The 18,460-nt window shown below is 44.3% G+C and overlaps 2 protein-coding genes across 2 annotated transcripts in view; both read right to left on the bottom strand.

Moving 5' to 3' along the window:
- abr (ABR activator of RhoGEF and GTPase) overlaps positions 1–3,162 on the bottom strand; it is a gene marked incomplete at its 5' end in the record, with an annotated part of 129,567 nt that extends 126,405 nt beyond the window's left edge. Inside the window, one exon of the mRNA XM_084449436.1 lies at positions 2,340–3,162. Within this exon, the coding sequence (XP_084305562.1) occupies positions 2,340–3,162 (823 nt within the window). The remainder of the gene's footprint in view (positions 1–2,339) is intronic.
- Positions 3,163–7,430: 4,268 nt separating this feature from the next.
- On the bottom strand, positions 7,431–13,473 carry aspa (aspartoacylase). Its single transcript, XM_084449600.1, has 6 exons — positions 13,145–13,473; positions 11,530–11,725; positions 10,394–10,487; positions 10,104–10,211; positions 9,139–9,248; positions 7,431–8,860 (listed from the first exon to the last, which is right to left on the bottom strand). The coding sequence occupies exons 1-6, from the start codon at positions 13,381–13,383 to the stop codon at positions 8,669–8,671; spliced, it is 939 nt and encodes a 312-aa protein (XP_084305726.1). The 5' UTR covers positions 13,384–13,473; the 3' UTR covers positions 7,431–8,668.
- Positions 13,474–18,460: the final 4,987 nt, after the last annotated feature.

Below are 18,460 nucleotides of genomic sequence, written 5' to 3' on the forward strand. Positions count from 1 at the left end.
CCAGATCACAGGCTCTTGGATGCTCGTTTAGAAAGATGCGTATAAGTCATGGTGAGTAGTAGTACACTCACTACCTACATTGAATGCACTTAGTGTAAGTCGCTTTGGATAAGTGTCTGCTAAATGACTAATGGAATGGAATGCATTCACACAATGCTGCATTTCTGCATGCTTAGAAGTGCTAATATGGTACAAAGGAAATCAGTGAGTGTGACAAATGACTTTCAGAAGTCTCTCTCAGCACTCGGCAGGCTTTGCTACCCTCCTTCCTTTCTCACCGCGGTGTAGAGCATCTGCTGCACCTCGGGCCCTGAGCAGCAGCAGGTTCTGTACGGAGGTCAAAGGAGGAGAACAAGCCATGCAGTGTTCACAGCTGTCACCGCGTCGCTCGTCAGTATCGCTTCCACCCTCAGTTGCCCACGCCGGATCTTGGGTCCTCTGACTTGCCAACGAGCATGACAGCGTCACATAAACACATCTTCAGCCAGCTGCGCCGCCGAAAAGCTAGCGGTTCGATGGGGAGGGTACACATTTATACTTAGGAGCGAGTTTAACCGATTCAACGTGGTTACGCCATGATCAGCCGGGCCTGACACCTGCCGAGTAGCATACAGACTCATCAGCTCAGGAATCCAAGTTCAGACATACCACAAAGCTAGTAGTCCTTACCACAGCGGCCCGGGTTCGAATCGGGCCCAGGCCAGGTTCTCCCCCCTCTCCCTCTCCCACCTTTCCTGTCGATCTACACTGTCCTATATAGCAGAGATGCCCAAAAATATCCACACGAAAAAGATGGGTGCACAACCCAATTAGGTACATTCTCTTGTTTAAATAAATGCAGCCTCAGGGGTAGGCTCATGTTGTGTTCAAAATTATGCTTGACCTCTCTAGCAGACTCTGGTGCACAAACACATCAGCATGGGGCAAGACCACTGGCATGAGCCTGGTAGTGTGTAGGAGGGCCAACTTTTCCACAATACCATAGGAACCGGACAACCGCTGGTCCTGCAAATGAAAAACCCTGACCTCACAACATGAAAGTTTAAGTCCAAAAACAGCCCAGCGCGCACGCGCACGCACACGCACACGCACACGCACACGCACACGCACACGCACACGCACACACACACACACACACACACACACACACACACACACACACACACACACACACACACACACACACACGTGCAAGGACTGATCCAACACTTCTGTTAACAGTTAAGGCCTAGGCTAACACTAGTATTTACCCAAGGATGAATCCCCAATGTTGTCCCTTATTCAACAAAGATGTAAGGTCTCTTTAAAAGCTTAATGATGGAAGCCATAATTCTCTGAGACTAAGTGCCTCACAAGATATGGCCTACTGAGGGTGTGGAGTCAGCTTTACTTTTGCTGAGGCCAAGTTGATTATTCACCCTTCATGTCACAAAAATTGGGTAACTGCTCGTAACCAGCTCTTACAACAACTCATCTGCAGCAGTTCCTCTAGCGCCATATGTTGCAGTCCTTCTCTCAGCACAATGCTCTAATGGCCAAGGTAAATGGTAAATGGTAAATGGACTGTATTTTATAGCGTTTTTATCCAAAGCACTTTGCAATGTCTTCTCATTCACCCATCCACACACACATTCACACCCCAGTGGCGGCAGCTGCCATGCAAGGTGCCATCCTGCTCATTGGGAGCACTTTGGGGTTCAGTGTCTTTCCCAAGGACACTTCAAAGTGTGGACAGGAGGAGCCGGGATTCGAACCGCCGACCCTGGGGTCATTTGGATGACCCGCTCTACCTCTTGAGCCAAAGCTGCCCCTAGGTCTCCCTGTTACTGACAGCATAACTTTCCTTTCCCTTCAACTTTTATTCTGATTTAAGATTACTGCCTGCCTAGCTTCCCAGACAGGTGACGAGCCGATGGGCAGGCTGATTCCACAGAGGCATATAAAACCATGTCCATCCAAGGGTTTCCCTCAAACACAACAGCACCGAGCATGAGGCTGTGTCACCAAACTGGTCAAAGTTTCCAGCATCTGCTTTTGATCTCATCCATATCAAGGCCTGCTCAAGTGCCAAGTCATCGTTCATTCCACACTGAAATACAGTAGCTTATAAGGATACATTATAAGGACACTAAATTATTGAGGCATAACTATGGTATTACCATATATCTATGGTAAAGTGCAATGCGTGATTCCCAGTGGGCCTATTGACAGCCACAACAACGTGCCTCAATTAACTTACACTTCATAGAATGCTCTAAATGGCAGAAATAGGATGATTTATATCAAATTCGCGTGGACAACAACAACTGTTTTGCAAAACCAAAGGAATTGATTCCAACCTGCAGAGGAGGAGTCTTCATGGTCGGAGCTCAGGTCACTCGGTCTCTCCGGAGTGCTGCATCGCGATCCACGGGATGCCCTGGGCACACGAACGCTTGACGGTGACAGCCTCCCCTCGTCGCTGGAGTCAACGTCCCTGTTCATGCGGAAAGGGCGCAGTGTGTCACGGTGGGGATTGGGTTTCTGGCCGTCTCTGGGGTTCGTCTTGGGGACCACAAGGTTACTCTTGACAAAATTCTCATTCAGCTCCACGTCCTCGTATTCGTGGTCACTTGTATCATGGTCACTTGAGTACCTGCTGTCGCTCACGGAGCTCAGTTTCCCAACGCAGGTCCCGTCCGGCGGAAAGACCCCGAGGGTCGGATTCCCTTTCTGCAAGCTGGGCTTCCGCAGCGGCACGGGGATAGGTTTACCTGTCCTGCTGCTGGTCCTGCCCGGGCTGATAACGCTGCCCTGCTCGGCGGTACCTGGCGCCTGTGGTTTCTTGCTACCAGGCACTTTCATACTTTCCCTGTCTACCTTTTCGTTTTCCTGCAGAGACTTCAGTTCATTCTTTGTTTCTGCAGAGTCCGTGTTCAGGTTCTCATCTTTACCGTGCCACCTCTCCTTGTTATAACTTTTCTTATGTTGAGCGACGGTAGTTTGGAGGTAGATCACCTTAAATTTCTCCTCTGACAGCGCCTGCTGAAGCTTTTTGAGATTAGCTTTACATTTCTCGAGCTCTATCTCAATATCTTCCACCGAGTTTAGATCCATTTTCGGAACTTCCCCGTCAGGAAATTCATTCTTCCAATGTTTTTCAAATTGCTCTTGTTCCCACATCGTCCTGTCGCCTGTGAAGACCAGCAATTCACCTAGGGTCCGATTTGTTGAAGAATGTTTCCCGTTTGCAGATGTGTCTGTGTCGCGTAGCCTACGCAACCGTTTAACCGCAATCAACAATCTTTGCTAACGTAGGCTGTATACGTCCAATATCTTCACCACTTTCTCGGTATGGCTCATAGCCTGCACACTTTCACATGTCCCACGCACAACGTACGATAAAACAGAAGAAGGCTACACGCGTGTAACTCAGGGCCCGCCCGGCGGTCGTTGACTGGCGTTTAGACCAGGTTTCAATTTATCGCCCTCTCTAGGGCGTGTGCCGAATACCCCAGTGAAACCAGACTGTGATTCAGAACCAGATATGAGGCGTTTGACATTTTGGAACAAAACAACGACAAACCCCTTCTGCTTATATGAACATCCGCGTACAAATCATTCTAAGTTTCCCAATAAACTTCAGTGCTTCCGGTTTTTAGATAGATGGTGACGTAAGACCAATAATGCTCCAGTCATTTCTGTGTAGGTTCTCAGGGCGTTCCTTTTAAACTTGGAATTCAAGAAGTGTTTACCTCTCTGGCTTGAATATTCACCCATTAATTCACTTCTCTAACAATAGAAAACACCTATGCATTTAATTCCGAAGGCATTCATACAGATAGCGTAGTATATGTAAGCTTTTGCAATGTATTTATTATAATATCATTTACAATTATGGATAAAGGTGTGCATTCACTGTTTTTGTATTTAAGAGTTCTGGTGCATCGTGTTGTCAGGTAGATTCCCTTTCCTATTTAGAGGCACTGGTGCAAATTTTATATGTGTATCATGATTTCCAGGCAAAGCTCCATCGGCAGGAGTGCTAGCCATTAAAGAGTGAGAATGGGCTCCGTGTCCTGATACCCCAGTCTACTTATTGAGACAAATGATGCCTATTGTACAGTAATGGCATATAAGCACTAGTGGTAGTCCTACACTTTTCTGACATGATGATGAAACAGTAGCTACATTTTTCTACTCTGTAACATGGGGGTTGCTGTTGTTCTGTGTAGCTGGTGGCTATGGTGGTTTGACATAAAATGAGTAGAAGCTAAGTGGTTTATCAGGCCTAGGAGGAGACATTTTACACACGTGCACACACACACACACACACACACACACACACACACACACACATCCACATAGCATGCACTGGCGCATACATGGCTGTAATCAAGCACACCATCACTAGAATAGATCACTGGGAATTAGCATGTTCTTATGGATGTGTGAGAGTGCCTCTTTCTCTCCCTCCTATCTTCTAACCAGGTCCAGTGGATGCCCCACTGTCACCAGCAGACCTCCCGAAGTCCGATAGATACCCCTGTGTCTGCTGTGGATGATGTAGCATGTCCGTAGAATATTCTCTCTCCTATGATGCTTTTAGCCTCTCTCACTCTGAAATGTAATTTAATGCAATGTATTGCTTTATAAATGTTCTTAGCCGGTAGACAAACATACTCCTGGAGCTTGCTCGATCGCCTCGTTGAGAGGGGTCAGGGAAGAATTTTTACAGCTCACTTATCTGGCCCCCGGGTGATTACTGTTTTTTTGCTTCCCTCTGGAATATGTAGAGAGTGGGTCGTATGCCCACCTCCCTTGTTCTCTGTAAAGCGCATTGTGTTGCCTCTGGGTATGAAATGCGCTATACAAATAAAGCTTTGATTGATTGATTGATTGATTAAACTGAGTGAGCAATAGTAGCCTATCAGAGAGAAAGATCACTGCTCATACTGTACATCTTCCTATACTTGCACACTCGCTGGGTTCCTTCATCATGCATTTGATGCTGTATTATACTGTATGATCATAAATGATTGTAGCCTACAATGCTGAAATGGGAAAATTGGAGTGAATTGTTCTGTCATCATACCAGTCAGGAAAACAAACATGTCCCCAGATCATACCACATATTTACATCACACAAGAATGTCATTGTAGGTATAAAACGTCTCTCTTTTCCAAGAGGGGAAACTTAAAAACATGATTAGATCATCTACAATCTGACCCACATAGCTGATTTCAACTATGAAGATTTGAACCTCGGCCAAGAGGGAGACTTCCAGTAAACCCGAGCTGCAATGCTATTCAATAGAGATCAAGGGGATAGATGGCCAGTTGGGGCTTTTGAGTGCCCATCTGGAGCCCTGCCCAGAGCCGAGGGATCATCTCCTAAAAGCTTTCTTTTGCCTGTGGGAATCATTGATCATCAGTGAAAATGGAGTTGAGAGCCTGGTAAGATTACCATAATGCATCAAGTAGGCATGTCTGTAATTAGCCAGTGAGCATGACATGCAGTTACAAAGTGCCTGGGTGAGGTTGAGGTAACAACAGGAAGTGTGTCAACTTTCTGTTAGTCCATCAGGCCCTTATAACTTCCTGGTGTGAAGAAATGCTACAGCCAAACATTTTCATGTCTGCAACCAATGCTCTTTAGACATCCCCCTTAGTCGAGCTTAGTGAAAATGACAAAAAGTAGTAAACTTTAGCGAATTATAAATTCATTTATTAATTTATGTATACTAAAGTTATTACAAGTATACTTTTAGAATCAGAATCAGTTTGTTGCCATGGTAGTTTACACATACTAGGAATTTGTTTAGGTTGATGGTACATCGATGGAAACAACATTAGACAGGATGCAAGGACAAGATGCAAAGGCAGAACAGTGCAAATAGGACTACAAAATACAATATATACAATATAATACAAATGCAAAATACAATATACAGACTGGAGTGTGGTGGGTGTATACATGTGCACAGAGTGTTTATGTGCAATGTTTTATATATACATTGTGTGTACCGTTGTGATACTGTATGTGTGTGCAGTGTGGGCGGGAGAGTCAGAGGGGGGAGAGTCAGAGGGGAGAGAGTCAGAGGGGGGAGAGAGTCAGAGGGGAGAGAGTCAGAGGGGAGAGAGTCAGAGGGGGGAGAGTCAGAGGGGAGAGAGTCAGAGGGGGGAGAGAGTCAGAGGGGAGAGAGTCAGAGGGGGGAGAGAGTCAGAGGGGGGAGAGTCAGAGGGGGGAGAGTCAGAGGGGGGAGAGTCAGAGGGGGGAGAGAGTCAGAGGGGGGAGAGTCAGAGGGGGGAGAGAGTCAGAGGGGGGAGAGTCAGAGGGGGGAGAGAGTCAGAGGGGGGAGAGTCAGAGGGGGGAGAGTCAGAGGGGGGAGAGTCAGAGGGGAGAGAGTCAGAGGGGGGAGAGAGTCAGAGGGGAGAGAGTCAGAGGGGGGAGAGAGTCAGAGGGGGGAGAGTCAGAGGGGGGAGAGTCAGAGGGGGGAGAGTCAGAGGGGGGAGAGTCAGAGGGGGAGAGAGTCAGATGGGGGAGAGTCAGAGGGGGGAGAGTCAGAGGAGGACACATACCTTATTGATAAGGCTTTAGCATTGGGGAAGGAGTTTTTACAACTTTATTGAAGACCCACTTTTTCTTCCTGGCCTTCAATTCTAGTTGAACATGACTCACAGGCAAGTGTGTGTATGTTGTTGTCTTTGTGGGCATTGTTTTGTTTGTAGGCATTTTTGTGTTTTGTAGTATTATTGTTGCAATTTATTTCACCTACCTGTACAGCACTTTGGTTGACCACAGTCATTTTTAAATGTGCTCTATCAAGGACTAGTTGAGTACACTTCAATATACTTTAAGGCTGCATAAAAGCACAAAGTATAATGATGTGTTCATAGTACATTCTTAAAAAAATATATAATTGAAGTATAAAATGTTTTTTTCACCTGGGGGATGATATTGACATGGTCATCAAAGTAGTTTGATACCTAAGATACAAACCCAATCATTAGCATTCAAGAGCTTGAAGTACTGTAGTAAAATTGAAAGGTCACTATAGGGGTGTAGTGGTAAATACAGAGGCAAGTAAACTAATGAGTGCAGAGTTTACCCACCTTGTTTCCCTCATTGATCGGCTACAGTTGATGAGAAAAGATAAGTAAACTCTCTGCTTCATTCTAAAGAGGCAGGTAAATTGAGTTTACCCTCCATTCACCCCTGACCACTACACCATGATGGCATGTCTGTAACATAATTATTTTGTAGCCTATTTCAACTCCAAGTAAGTAAGTTAATTAATTATACTCTGCCGCCCCCTGTGGTAACATGGAATACATCACTGCAGAAAGCAGGAGATACCGGATTACATGCTTATATTTGCATTTTTAAAGTTTTCAGAATATTATTAATGATGACACTTTGATCACAATATTGATGGTAAATTTATTGATTGTATCCTTTTCACATAAGTAATTACAAATATACCAACAATACCTAAGAGGAATTAATTGATCTTATAAATAGGCCTACTGATTCATTCAAATAACAAACGCCAAAGAAACAAAATTAGATTAGTACAAAATGTTCATTTTGACAGATTTGATAACAGAACCAAACAGCGAATTTCAAAAAAGACATCAGACATTAAAACCAATTTACAAAAACATAAAGAAAATAGCAATGTTGTCATCATCAGCATCTTTTCCACCAACTGACATTGAACACATAAATATAGAGGTTTCAAATGATCTCACACTCTATCCACAGGAAGACAGCATCTTTACAGATTTTTCCTGCATGTGAAAATATATCATTCATGTCTAGGATATATATTCTACTAATAAATCTGCCCAACAAATGTCATGCAATCATCCTTAATTCACTAACTGTTTGCTTAAGGCCATAAAGGGACAGCACCGTAATTGACCACAGGGATTAAAGGTACAGAACGGTAGCATCCAGAGGTTCTGTTATTGTATTGAAAGGCCACTCACTCACACAAAGTTACAACAACTGTCTTAACTATAAAAGATAGAAATATAACTTACAGTACAAGTTGTATACAGTAGGTTACCATTTCAAACTAGCCTCCTGAGCAGTTTTACAATAATATATACAGTACTTTAAAACACTTCTTAAAAGTTAACACACCCAAAACAAGCAGGGCAAAATGATCAAAATATGAGCTACTCACCTCCAGTCAATGCTTGCAGGCATGTGCTCCACTACAGTATGCTTAGACAATGACAGGAGGGCAAGTAGCCGTAGCTAAACTTTTTATCACCCCTGGCAGGTGTCGCGCCCCCCCCCACCTCATTGTAAGAGTGACGACATTTTATGCAGGCTATCTTTAATAGAAAATTAGTTTGCTTTATATATTACCGTTAATTCATTTAAGAAAAGTTACTACAGTAGGGCCTACATTTTCATCATGAAAATTCGGTCTTCTGGATCGAAAACGTTCACAGTATTAAATCAGGTAGATTTCACTTAGTGCTACTGTGCTTTGTATTACATCAGGTAGATTTTACTTAGTGCTACTGTGCTTTGCATAGTTAGTGATCATCCAATACAATTTTGAACAGTGAAAATCTCAACAAGTAGGCTACTGTACAAAAGATTGTTCTCTCATCATCAGTGAAAACTACTGAGATTATTGCGTGGTCTAACTCTGCATTTAACTCCATTCTACGCTTTCCTGATAGAGCTGGCTGCTATGGTCTCTCTTCTGGTGGTCACAAACGCCTGCTGTTTCTCATAATAAGCAGCCTCATTAATGAAAGTGGGATAGACGGTGGCAGCACCTTCGTATTGGATGGTTCTTCCGTCAAATGTTTGGAACATAGGGTCACCAGGGTTCAGGGGTTCCCAGTCACAGTCCTGGAGGAAAAGCAACCACAGAAATTCAACACTGAGGGGTGTTTTGGCAAAAACAACTTTGATTCCCCACAAGAAACAGTAGCCTGAGATTCTGTGACTTGTGATACATCCTCAGAGACTAGAGGAGTTAATTTTTAATTTCCTGTGTCGATCCTGTGTAATCATTACAAATAAAATATTAACACTCCATCAAGGGTTAAAGGGCAAGAGTCAAAGCCACAAAGTAAAACAAAAATGGTGCTAAATGTGGATAAATAGTCCCCATTAAACAAAGGTACCTGTAAATTTGGGTGCACCATGGCAATGATATTTCCGTTAGTGTCTCTGGGGTAGTCCATCCTCTCTGAGACTCTGAACACATCCACTGCGCAGGGAGGGAACTCCATGCCTGCAGAGCACACAAAAAAGTGTAGCAGCCACACCCTTCAATACACATCAATTAACAACTATAGCACTACATCAGATCAAACATAGAATGTTGTTTTCACATGTTGTATTGGACTTCACACAGTTAAATTTCACAGGGCGAAAAAAAACACATTTCAGCTGTAAGGCACAGCTTTCATTTACGCCACTGTGGCCCCAGAACACAAGATTACAAAACCCAGCCAGCTCCTAATGACATGGAAACTAACCAGCTTCCAACAAGCATGCTATTCAGTAGCTGGCGACAGAGGGGAGCAAGCAGACTGCAATTCACACTTGGCACCCAATACTGGTTTACTTAAAACGGGTTAGGGTAAACTGCTCACATCACACTTCAAAGTTGCAAACACAGCAATGTGCTTTCAGAAGAAAGATATTACAAAACAGATGAGGGTAATTCAAGATAGGGTGAAGATATAAAAGCCAAAGAGACACACATAAGGGGTGCACAGCGCACACAATGACTCATTCACCCATGGACGATGTCACAACTCTTCAATCATTATAACACAGCCATGACTGCAGGGCTGGAGGACAACATCCAGTATAGACTTATTAGTCAAGTCTGAAACCAAAATCTATGTTGATGTTTAATATGTATTCTTTAACAATTGCACTACAGTGAGTGTACTAAAATGCTGTTATGACTGGAATTCTGTACTAAATCACTCTGTGCAGTAGGACATTTTTTGTGCTGCAATTCATTAACATGTTTTGTTTAATCCTTGGGAACCTTACTACTTTGCATGTTATTGTGTGGCATACTGTACCAATCTTGCCACGTTAATCTATGCTAAGCCTTCCTCACACCCTTTACCTGAATTAAAAAGCTCAATGAAGTCCAGGGCATGTTTCAGTATTACCCTCATAGCCTCAAAGATGTTGCTCCTCAAAACTCCCTGAGGCTGGGGGCCAACCTCTAGACCTGAAATAAGAACAAAACCATCTATTATTCACGTGCACGTATGTTTTTTAGGACCAAATTAAATGTGAAAGGTATTTATTTATGACTCAATGCATTTGATGTCCTGCAGTGGAATTAGGCGTGCCGATGTCTGAAGCCATTAACTAGACATTTCCCCCAGGGCAGAGAGACTCTGAACTCACCAACCGGGTGCTTGGCCACTGAGCGTGCAGTTGAATACTTAAGCTGAGGATGTTCATTCAACAGAACTGGACAACTGTCTGGAGCGATGGCTTTCTAAAAAAATAAAACAGATCCTTTTTTAATCCTTTGTTATTATTATTATTATTATTAGTCGTAGTAGTAGTAGTATTTAGCATTTATTTAAACAGGGTTTAGTCTGTGTATAGGTAAAGGAATACAAAAAACCCCAAGTGGTTCCATTCTTCGGATAGGTGTGAGGACACCATCCTCCTGATCCACAGGAACCAAAGAAGCTAGTTTCAGTTTGTCCTGAAGGCCATTCCAAGACCTTGCTCGGACACGCATATGAGCACTTTAGACAACTACAAGTGTTAGATGCTGGGTTCTGAACCTTGTAGATTTATTTGTGAGTCCATGCATGATATATGTTGATTAATTAGAAGGTATTGAAAAGTCAATGGCCAGAGAGGAAAGTAGATCGCTGGAACTGAATTGTAGATCAAATTCAACATCTATTCAGTATAACAGCATACGGATCCGGGTCAGTCACATAGAAACACTTTGGCATTCAAGGTTCCTCGTCCAGACAACATGGTATTCATTTTGTCCCACCTTTATAGTCAGTGGTCTGCACCTATACATAGTTTCAGTCCAATGGCTATAGAGTGCTCTCCAACCATGACCTTATACATCAGTGGGCAGTGAGCTTCTGGATGTACACTTGATCTCCTCCAGACACCTGACCATAACCAACTAAAGCATGTATGTTCTTGTGCTGAGAATCGCTAGGGCACTTGACAGAAAAACCTCTTATCAATGCATTTGATGCCCTGGAGTGGAGTTAGACTTGCCAGTCAATGTCTGAAGCTATTTGGCATATATTTTCCCCAGGGAAGACAGACTCTGAATTTGCATACAGTATTAGCCAACTTCCTGGAACATGGTTTCCTGTAGTTGACCTCCTGATTCCAGTCAGAAGGAACTTGTCTGGCTGAGTATGAGTTACTCTAGTGATTCACTGACTCAACAATTCTAATGGGTTTGGGGTAAATCATTGACCAAGGACTGTCAAAAGTGGCCAACAAAGAACTAGAAAGACAACATAGTGAGAACCCAAGAAGATGAAGGCTGTCACCTTGATGTAATTCATCATCTGAAGGTTGAAGTGGTCCTTGGAGCTTTCCAGTATCAGAGTGCAGCCCATGTTGGACGTAGTGTTGTGGAGGTCGAAGATGACATCGTAGGCATCGGGACTCCCTTTTGGTCCAAATAACCTGTTGATCTCCTGGGCCCTCTGGACCTCGTATGGCAGGTCATCTCCACTAGGGGCGCTGTGGAGGCAAAATCGTGTCTGTTCATCAGACAGTTCTGCAAAAACAAACTATTCACACTGACTTGCAATAATAAATATGTTGATCATTGACAGAGCAGTAATCCGATTGATTGGATGGTAATAGGAGCCTATGTCCAACAGTGGAATACTACCAGTGATAATACTACCAGTAGGCGTTGCAGTCTTGACAACAGCTGTTTGAACTGCATACCTCTTTAACTTTAAATACAACCAACCCTACAGGGTACAAGACGGTGCCTTTCGCAAAGAAATATGATCTTATTTGTTAACATGAAACCCTGTAGGCAGCCGTTTCCTGTTTCTGCTTTTCAGAATGTGTAACAGGATCTCCCAGCTTAGTCGTGCCATTGGGAGGTTACTGTACTATTGTTTTTTTTTTCTTGTTGTAAATGTCTATGAATGTTCGGATACCTTTGCAGTTCTGAGAACTTGGGACATCGGAACCCCTTCAGCTGCTTACCTTGGCCCATTCTTATCATTCTATAGATTCTAGACTGATGAGCTGTTCTTTTCCTCTGTTCTCCATTTTTAACTAATTCAAAGCAACAAGTGCTCTGATGCTGATCCAGCATGTTCTGTAATAATGTAGCACCTGTGTGCCACCCATTTTCTCTCTCCCACACCAAACTCTATATAGAAACTCTTTCAGTGCCGATCTAGTATTGTCTGGATAGTCAGGACTGTCATTTAACACAATGGGCGTAGGCCTACGTCAAAATGCACTCGTACCACCTTCAAAAGCTATTTTGTATTTAGCTAAAAATGATAATATAACACACTAGCCACAATCAAGTGTGATCGCCTGCGAGAATACCAGCTCAAACAAGGAATACTTTATCCGTTTCCAAACTCAAACCACAGAACATGCTTTGGCATGCTTAGCAGCTACCCTTGTTTGACTGGAAAATGTTTAATCCCATCAGTATGTCTCTATTTAATCCTTAAAGGAACCGCCCTTATAGGGTCGGTCAGTCAGTCCGCTTCTGTGCCCCAGAAAGGACCCTAACACAGTCACGTTTCGCTCACGTTTTGCCCACAGCGGGGAGGGCGAAGAGGAGAGGAGAGGGCATGGTTGGCAATCAGCTGAGCCAGGGCTCTGATAGTCTCGAGTGCTGTTTGGCTGGAACTCAGCGTTCATAACTTTAATAAGATTGTCATAGGCTAATTAATCCTTTTACCTGACATATCAGTTGATGGCGACATGTAGGCGAATTCACTTTCACAATAGCCTACTTTCACTTTCACAATACTAAAAGATCAACGCGTGTTATGTGAAACGCGATAGTGTAGCCTAGCCTACTTATTGCCTCTATTACCAGATAATTAAAGGCTCCAATATTATTATAAATTGGCAATAACTGGACTGACACGACTAAATCCCCCAAATGCCGTTTACCTGAGATTTCCTGTCGTGAAGGCTCTGTTCAGATCTGTATCCACATATCTAGTGCATTTCTCCACGGCTCTGGGGTTCGTTATAAAGGGTTTCGTCTCAACACCTCTTCTTTGGATCTCTTCTCCATTCCTTATCCACAGGTTCACCAGCGTCACGCCTGACATTTCATTCCCATGAGTGCCTCCAAAAATAGCAACTCTTCCAGCCTCGTGAAAGCAGAGTGTAGTACATGAAGTCATAGTGGTGCTGACAGGCGCTTGAAAGTGCCGAAATTAAAATTTGATTTCAAGAGCTTGTGACTCCAACGTGACACAGGAAAGTTGACTGAACAATAAATGTGCGTGTTGACGTTTCTTAAATGCTGCTCTGTGCCTACTGTTACATAACACACAACCGCAGGGTATTGTGGTCACTCACCGTACATAAATATGGGGTTGTACATTACTTCAGAGGGCTGGGCTAAGATCCTCCCCCATCCACAAACATGTTGGTTCAGTGCAAAGGAGTAATTGTTTACTGTGGTAGGCCTACGACCAAAAAGGTATACCACAACGCGCATTGAAAGCAGAATTAAACTATTTTGAGTCGTCGTACAGTAGGCCCACAAGATCATCTGAATGTCCTCATTAAATCAGTAATGTGCTAAATACACTCGTCACAGGCCTATTATACACCTCGTACACATTTGCTTGAACGGATGTTATCTCACAACATAGCCTACACTGATCTGGTCTGTATGTCCAATGCTACAGTACGTAATATATCAATTCAGTGTGTGAATCCAAACAAAAGAGGTTTAACAGGTTAACTGGGTTTAACAAAAAAGTTAAACCCAGTTATCATCGAAAATACCAATCCATTCCATCAATGGGAAATGCATTACATATTGTGAGTGCCGGGGTTGTGGGCCGAATACATGTTTGAAATAGCTTCAAAGCTGACTGTACCTTGTACTGTGGTTTCACCACTAGATGGCAGCCTAGGATCTGCATTATCCGGTGACGGCAGAACTGACAACTGACTCAAGCAAAACTATTTAAAACGGATTTAATATCTGACTGAATTTACTCAGTCAGAAATGTGAAATGAATGCATTAAAAAGTGTTGCATAACACTTAACCTGGTCATACATACGAATATGCACATGCACACTTGCTGAACATAAAACAGTAGGCCTACAGAAAAAAAAAATGACAAAGTGAAAATGTTGAACTCTTTTCTGATACAAAGCTCATGGTAAGGCTTCTGTGTTGTACTCTGATAGAACTGTGAAATAAATGTATTTCTAAAATGTTGCATAGAACTGACTATGCATCTGAATATGCACGAGCGCCACTCCTCTGATACAAAGCTCACAGTAACACCTCAGTGTGGTTTGTTGTGACTGAGGATGTCCTGGTTTGGGTTATATAGTCTTTTTTTCTTGTGCTTGATTTTCTTGTTTATGTCTAGCACTGCATCATCAGATTGAGGTACTACATGCTGGGCGTCTGGTGAAATGTAATACGTCTCATCTGTCACCTCACAGGCCACTGATTTCTTCTTCCTATTCCCTTTCTTCCTCTTGCTTCTATCGGATTCAACCTCAGTGGGCGTTAACGAACAGCTCGGAATTGTTTCCAGGTGTAAAATGTTGTCCTTTTGCCTTTTCTCGGCCGCTTCGTGATCTGCATGTTTCATCTTTCTCTTTTTCGCTCTCTTCCTCCCCTCACCAAGATCCTCAGATCTCTCCAAGGACATCAAGGCATGTTGAGATTCCATTCTTACTCCATCATCATTTAAACGACTGCCTTTAACCGCTTTCGATGCCGTCTTGTGAACGCATATGCTTGGATTATGGGATACTTCAGCATCAAGCGGCAGACCCCTGTGAGGGTCAAACTGAGTGGACATAATTTTTTTCTTCTTTTTCTCTTTTCTACATTGGGAAACTGCATCATTGTGCACCAACATGGAGTCTCCCGGGCCACTCGACATCTCAGCACACCCCGTCTCCAGCGTAGCTGCTGCATCCCCACAGACAGTTGAAAAAGAGTCTTTAGATCTCTTCTTTTTCTTATTTTTTGCGATCTTGTGAGTTTGATAAAGTTCACTTTCATTTTCATTCCTCTCTTCTGTAACCAAAGACACCTCTACCTCTCTGTCTTTATTCTTCTTCTTCTTCTTTGTTTGTGAGCCAGTGTGACTGGACTCAGACACAGCGCTCTGGAGAGCGTCATGAAGTGTATCAGTAGTAGAACCCTCCTGATGTTTCTCCCTGGTGTCCCCGCCAGATGATGGCGGCTTCTTCTTTTTTCTCTTCCTCTCCGTGGACGTAAACTGATCTAGACCAGTCTCATTCTTTCCTGTGGACGTATGATGTTCTCGACCACTCTCATTCTTTCTTGCGATCTCATGCGTTTGATGAAGTTCACTTTCATTCCTCTCCTCTGTAACCAAAGACACCTCTACCTCTCTCTCCTTATTCTTATGCTTCTTCTTCCTCTTCTTTGTTTGTGACTCAGTGTGACTGGACTCAGACACAGCGCCCTGCAAGGTGTCAGAACCCTCCTGATGTTTCTCCCTGGTGTCCCCGTCAGATGATGATGGCCTCTTCTTTTCTCTCTTCCTCTCCGTGGACTTATGATCTAGACCAGTTTCATTCTTTCTTGTGATCTCATGAGTTTGATAAAGGTCACTTTCATTCCTTTTTTCTGTGACCAACGACACCTCTACCTCTCTCTCCTTATTCTTATGCTTCTTCTTCTTCTTTGTTTGTGACTCAGTGTGACTGGACTCAGACACAGCGCCCTGCAAGGTGTCAGAACCCTCCTGATGTTTCTCCCTGGTGTCCCCATCAGATAAAGGTGGCCTCTTCTTTTCTCTCGTCCTCTTCGTGGAAGCATGTTCTTGATCAGTCTCATTCTTTCTTGCGATCTTGTGATTTTCATTAAGTTCATTTTCATTCCTCTCTTCTGTGACCAAAGACGCCTCTACATCTCTCTCCTTATTCTTATGCTTCTTCTTCTTCTTCGTTTGTGAGCCAGTGTGACTGGACTCAGACACAGCGCCCTGAAGAGCGTCATGAAGTGTATCAGTAGTAGAACCCTCCTGGTGTTTCTCCCTGGTGTCCCCGTCAGATGATGATGGCCTCTTCTTTTTTCTCTTCCTCTCCGTGGACGTATACTGATCTAGACCGGTCTCATTCTTTCCTGCGGACGTATGATGTTCTCGACCACTCTCATTCTTTTTTGCGATCTTGTGAGTTTGATAAAGTTCACTTTCATTTTCATTCCTCTCATCTGTAACCAAAGACACCTCTACCTCTCTCTCTTTCTTCTTCTTCTTCTTTGTTTGTGACTCAGTGTGACTGGACTCAGACACAGCGCCCTGCAAGGTGTCAGAACCTTCCTGATGTTTCTCCCTGGTGTCCCCGTCAGATGATGATGGCCTCTTCTTTTTTCTCTTCCTCTCCGTGGACATATGCTGATCTAGACCAGTCTCATTTTCTGCTGCGTCACTGAGAATGGAGTCCCTCACTTTAACTCCTTTTTTCTTTTTCTTCACATCGCTTTGCACCACCGTGTCCTCCGGAAGTTCAGTTATAGACTTTTCAATCACTTTCACCCTAGTCTGTTCATTCATAGGTACTGCTTCAGTATACTGGGCTATGTCATTCTCAATCTTCTGACAAATATAGTTTTCCTCTTGCAGTTCTGTGGCCTCGCCTACCTGTGAACCATGATCTAGAACATGTGATGGAGCGGCTCTGTCTTCCTCTGGTACTGCCTCTATGCATGTGTGGGCTGCACACTTCTTATCCGTTTTCCGCTTTTTCTTCTTCCTCAGTTCAGCGTCTCCTCCTGAACGGGACGGCTGGACGCTCTCCTCCTCGCGCCTTACCTCTGCATCCTCACGGCGAGAGGTTGAAACCTTCCTTTTCCTTCTCTTTCCTTCTGGTTCCATTGCTACTTCCCCATCCGGGGACGCAGTCCGTTCACTCGCCTCAGGCCGGGACACAACGGTAGTCTCATCGGCCGGTGCGGCCTCCGTGTTCACACTGGTGTCCACCTCGTCCTCTTCATCGGACCGCTCTTGGAGTAGAGGGAACTCAACCGCTTTGTCGTGCGCATCTTCAATATCTCCCCCCTCTCTTTTTCTCTTTGTTCTTCTTTTTTTTAGTTCAGCGTCTTTTCCACTGTCGTTTGTAAATCCTGAAGCTCTTAAGGGCAGGGCACGACTGTCTTGTTTCTCACGTTCTTCTTCAATGTCTCTGTTCTCCACTGTACTATATTCTGTCAATGCCACTACATTGTGATCCAGAAAGTTCTCCTCCTTGTCATCCTCACCTACCTCTCTCTCCAGTTGAGTTGGGTTCTCCCCCTTTGCCTCTCTCTCCAGTTGAGTTGGGTTCTCCTCCCCTACCTCTCTCTCCAGGTGAGTTGGGTTCTCCTCTCCTGCCTCCCTCTCCAGGTGAGTTGGGTTCTCCTCTCTTGCCTCTATCTCCAGGTGAGTTGGGTTCTCCTCCCCTGCCTCTATCTCCAGGTGAGTTGGGTTCTCCTCTCCTGCCTCTATCTCCAGGTGAGTTGGGTTCTCCTCTCCTGCCTCTATCTCCAGGTGAGTTGGGTTCTCCTCTCCTGCCTCTATCTCCAGGTGAGTTGGGTTCTCCTCTCCTGCCTCTATCTCCAGGTGAGTTGGGTTCTCCTCCCCTGCCTCTATCTCCAGGTGAGTTGGGTTCTCCTCTCCTGCCTCTATCTCCAGGTGAGTTGGGTTCTCCTCTCCTGCCTCTATCTCCAGGTGAGTTGGGTTCTCCTCTCCTGCCTCTATCTCCAGGTGAGTTGGGTTCTCCTCTCCTGCCTCTATCTCCAGGTGAGTTGGGTTCTCCTCACCTGCCTCTATCTCCAGGTGAGTTGGGTTCTCCTCTCCTGCCTCTATCTCCAGGTGAGTTGGGTTCTCCTCTCCTGCCTCCCTCTCCAGATGAGTTGGATTCTCCTCCTCCCCTGTCTCTCTCTCCAGGAGATGTGGGTTCTCCTCCCCTGTCTCTTTCTCCAGGTGAGTTGGGTTCTCACTGGCCTGTTGACAGAAAGTGACAGCAGACACGTGAATGTTGTTTGCAGTCTTTATCGAATGTGTCTTGTTTCTCTTGGATGTATGAACTCTGTGGCTACTGTCAACAGGTTTCTCTGAAGCCCCTTTTCTGAGGTTATAGTCCTTGGTTAACTGCTCCTTAGTTGTTTTACATGTCCTTGTTGAGCTTTGCAGAGGCCGGGCTGTCCTTCTGCCTGTGGTGTTAGGTGAAGGATCATAACAAGCTTGTCTGTCTTCCTTATGTGTCAT

Source organism: Borostomias antarcticus (assembly GCF_949987555.1).
Source record: "Borostomias antarcticus genome assembly, chromosome: 15".
NCBI lineage: Eukaryota > Metazoa > Chordata > Actinopteri > Stomiiformes > Stomiidae > Borostomias > Borostomias antarcticus.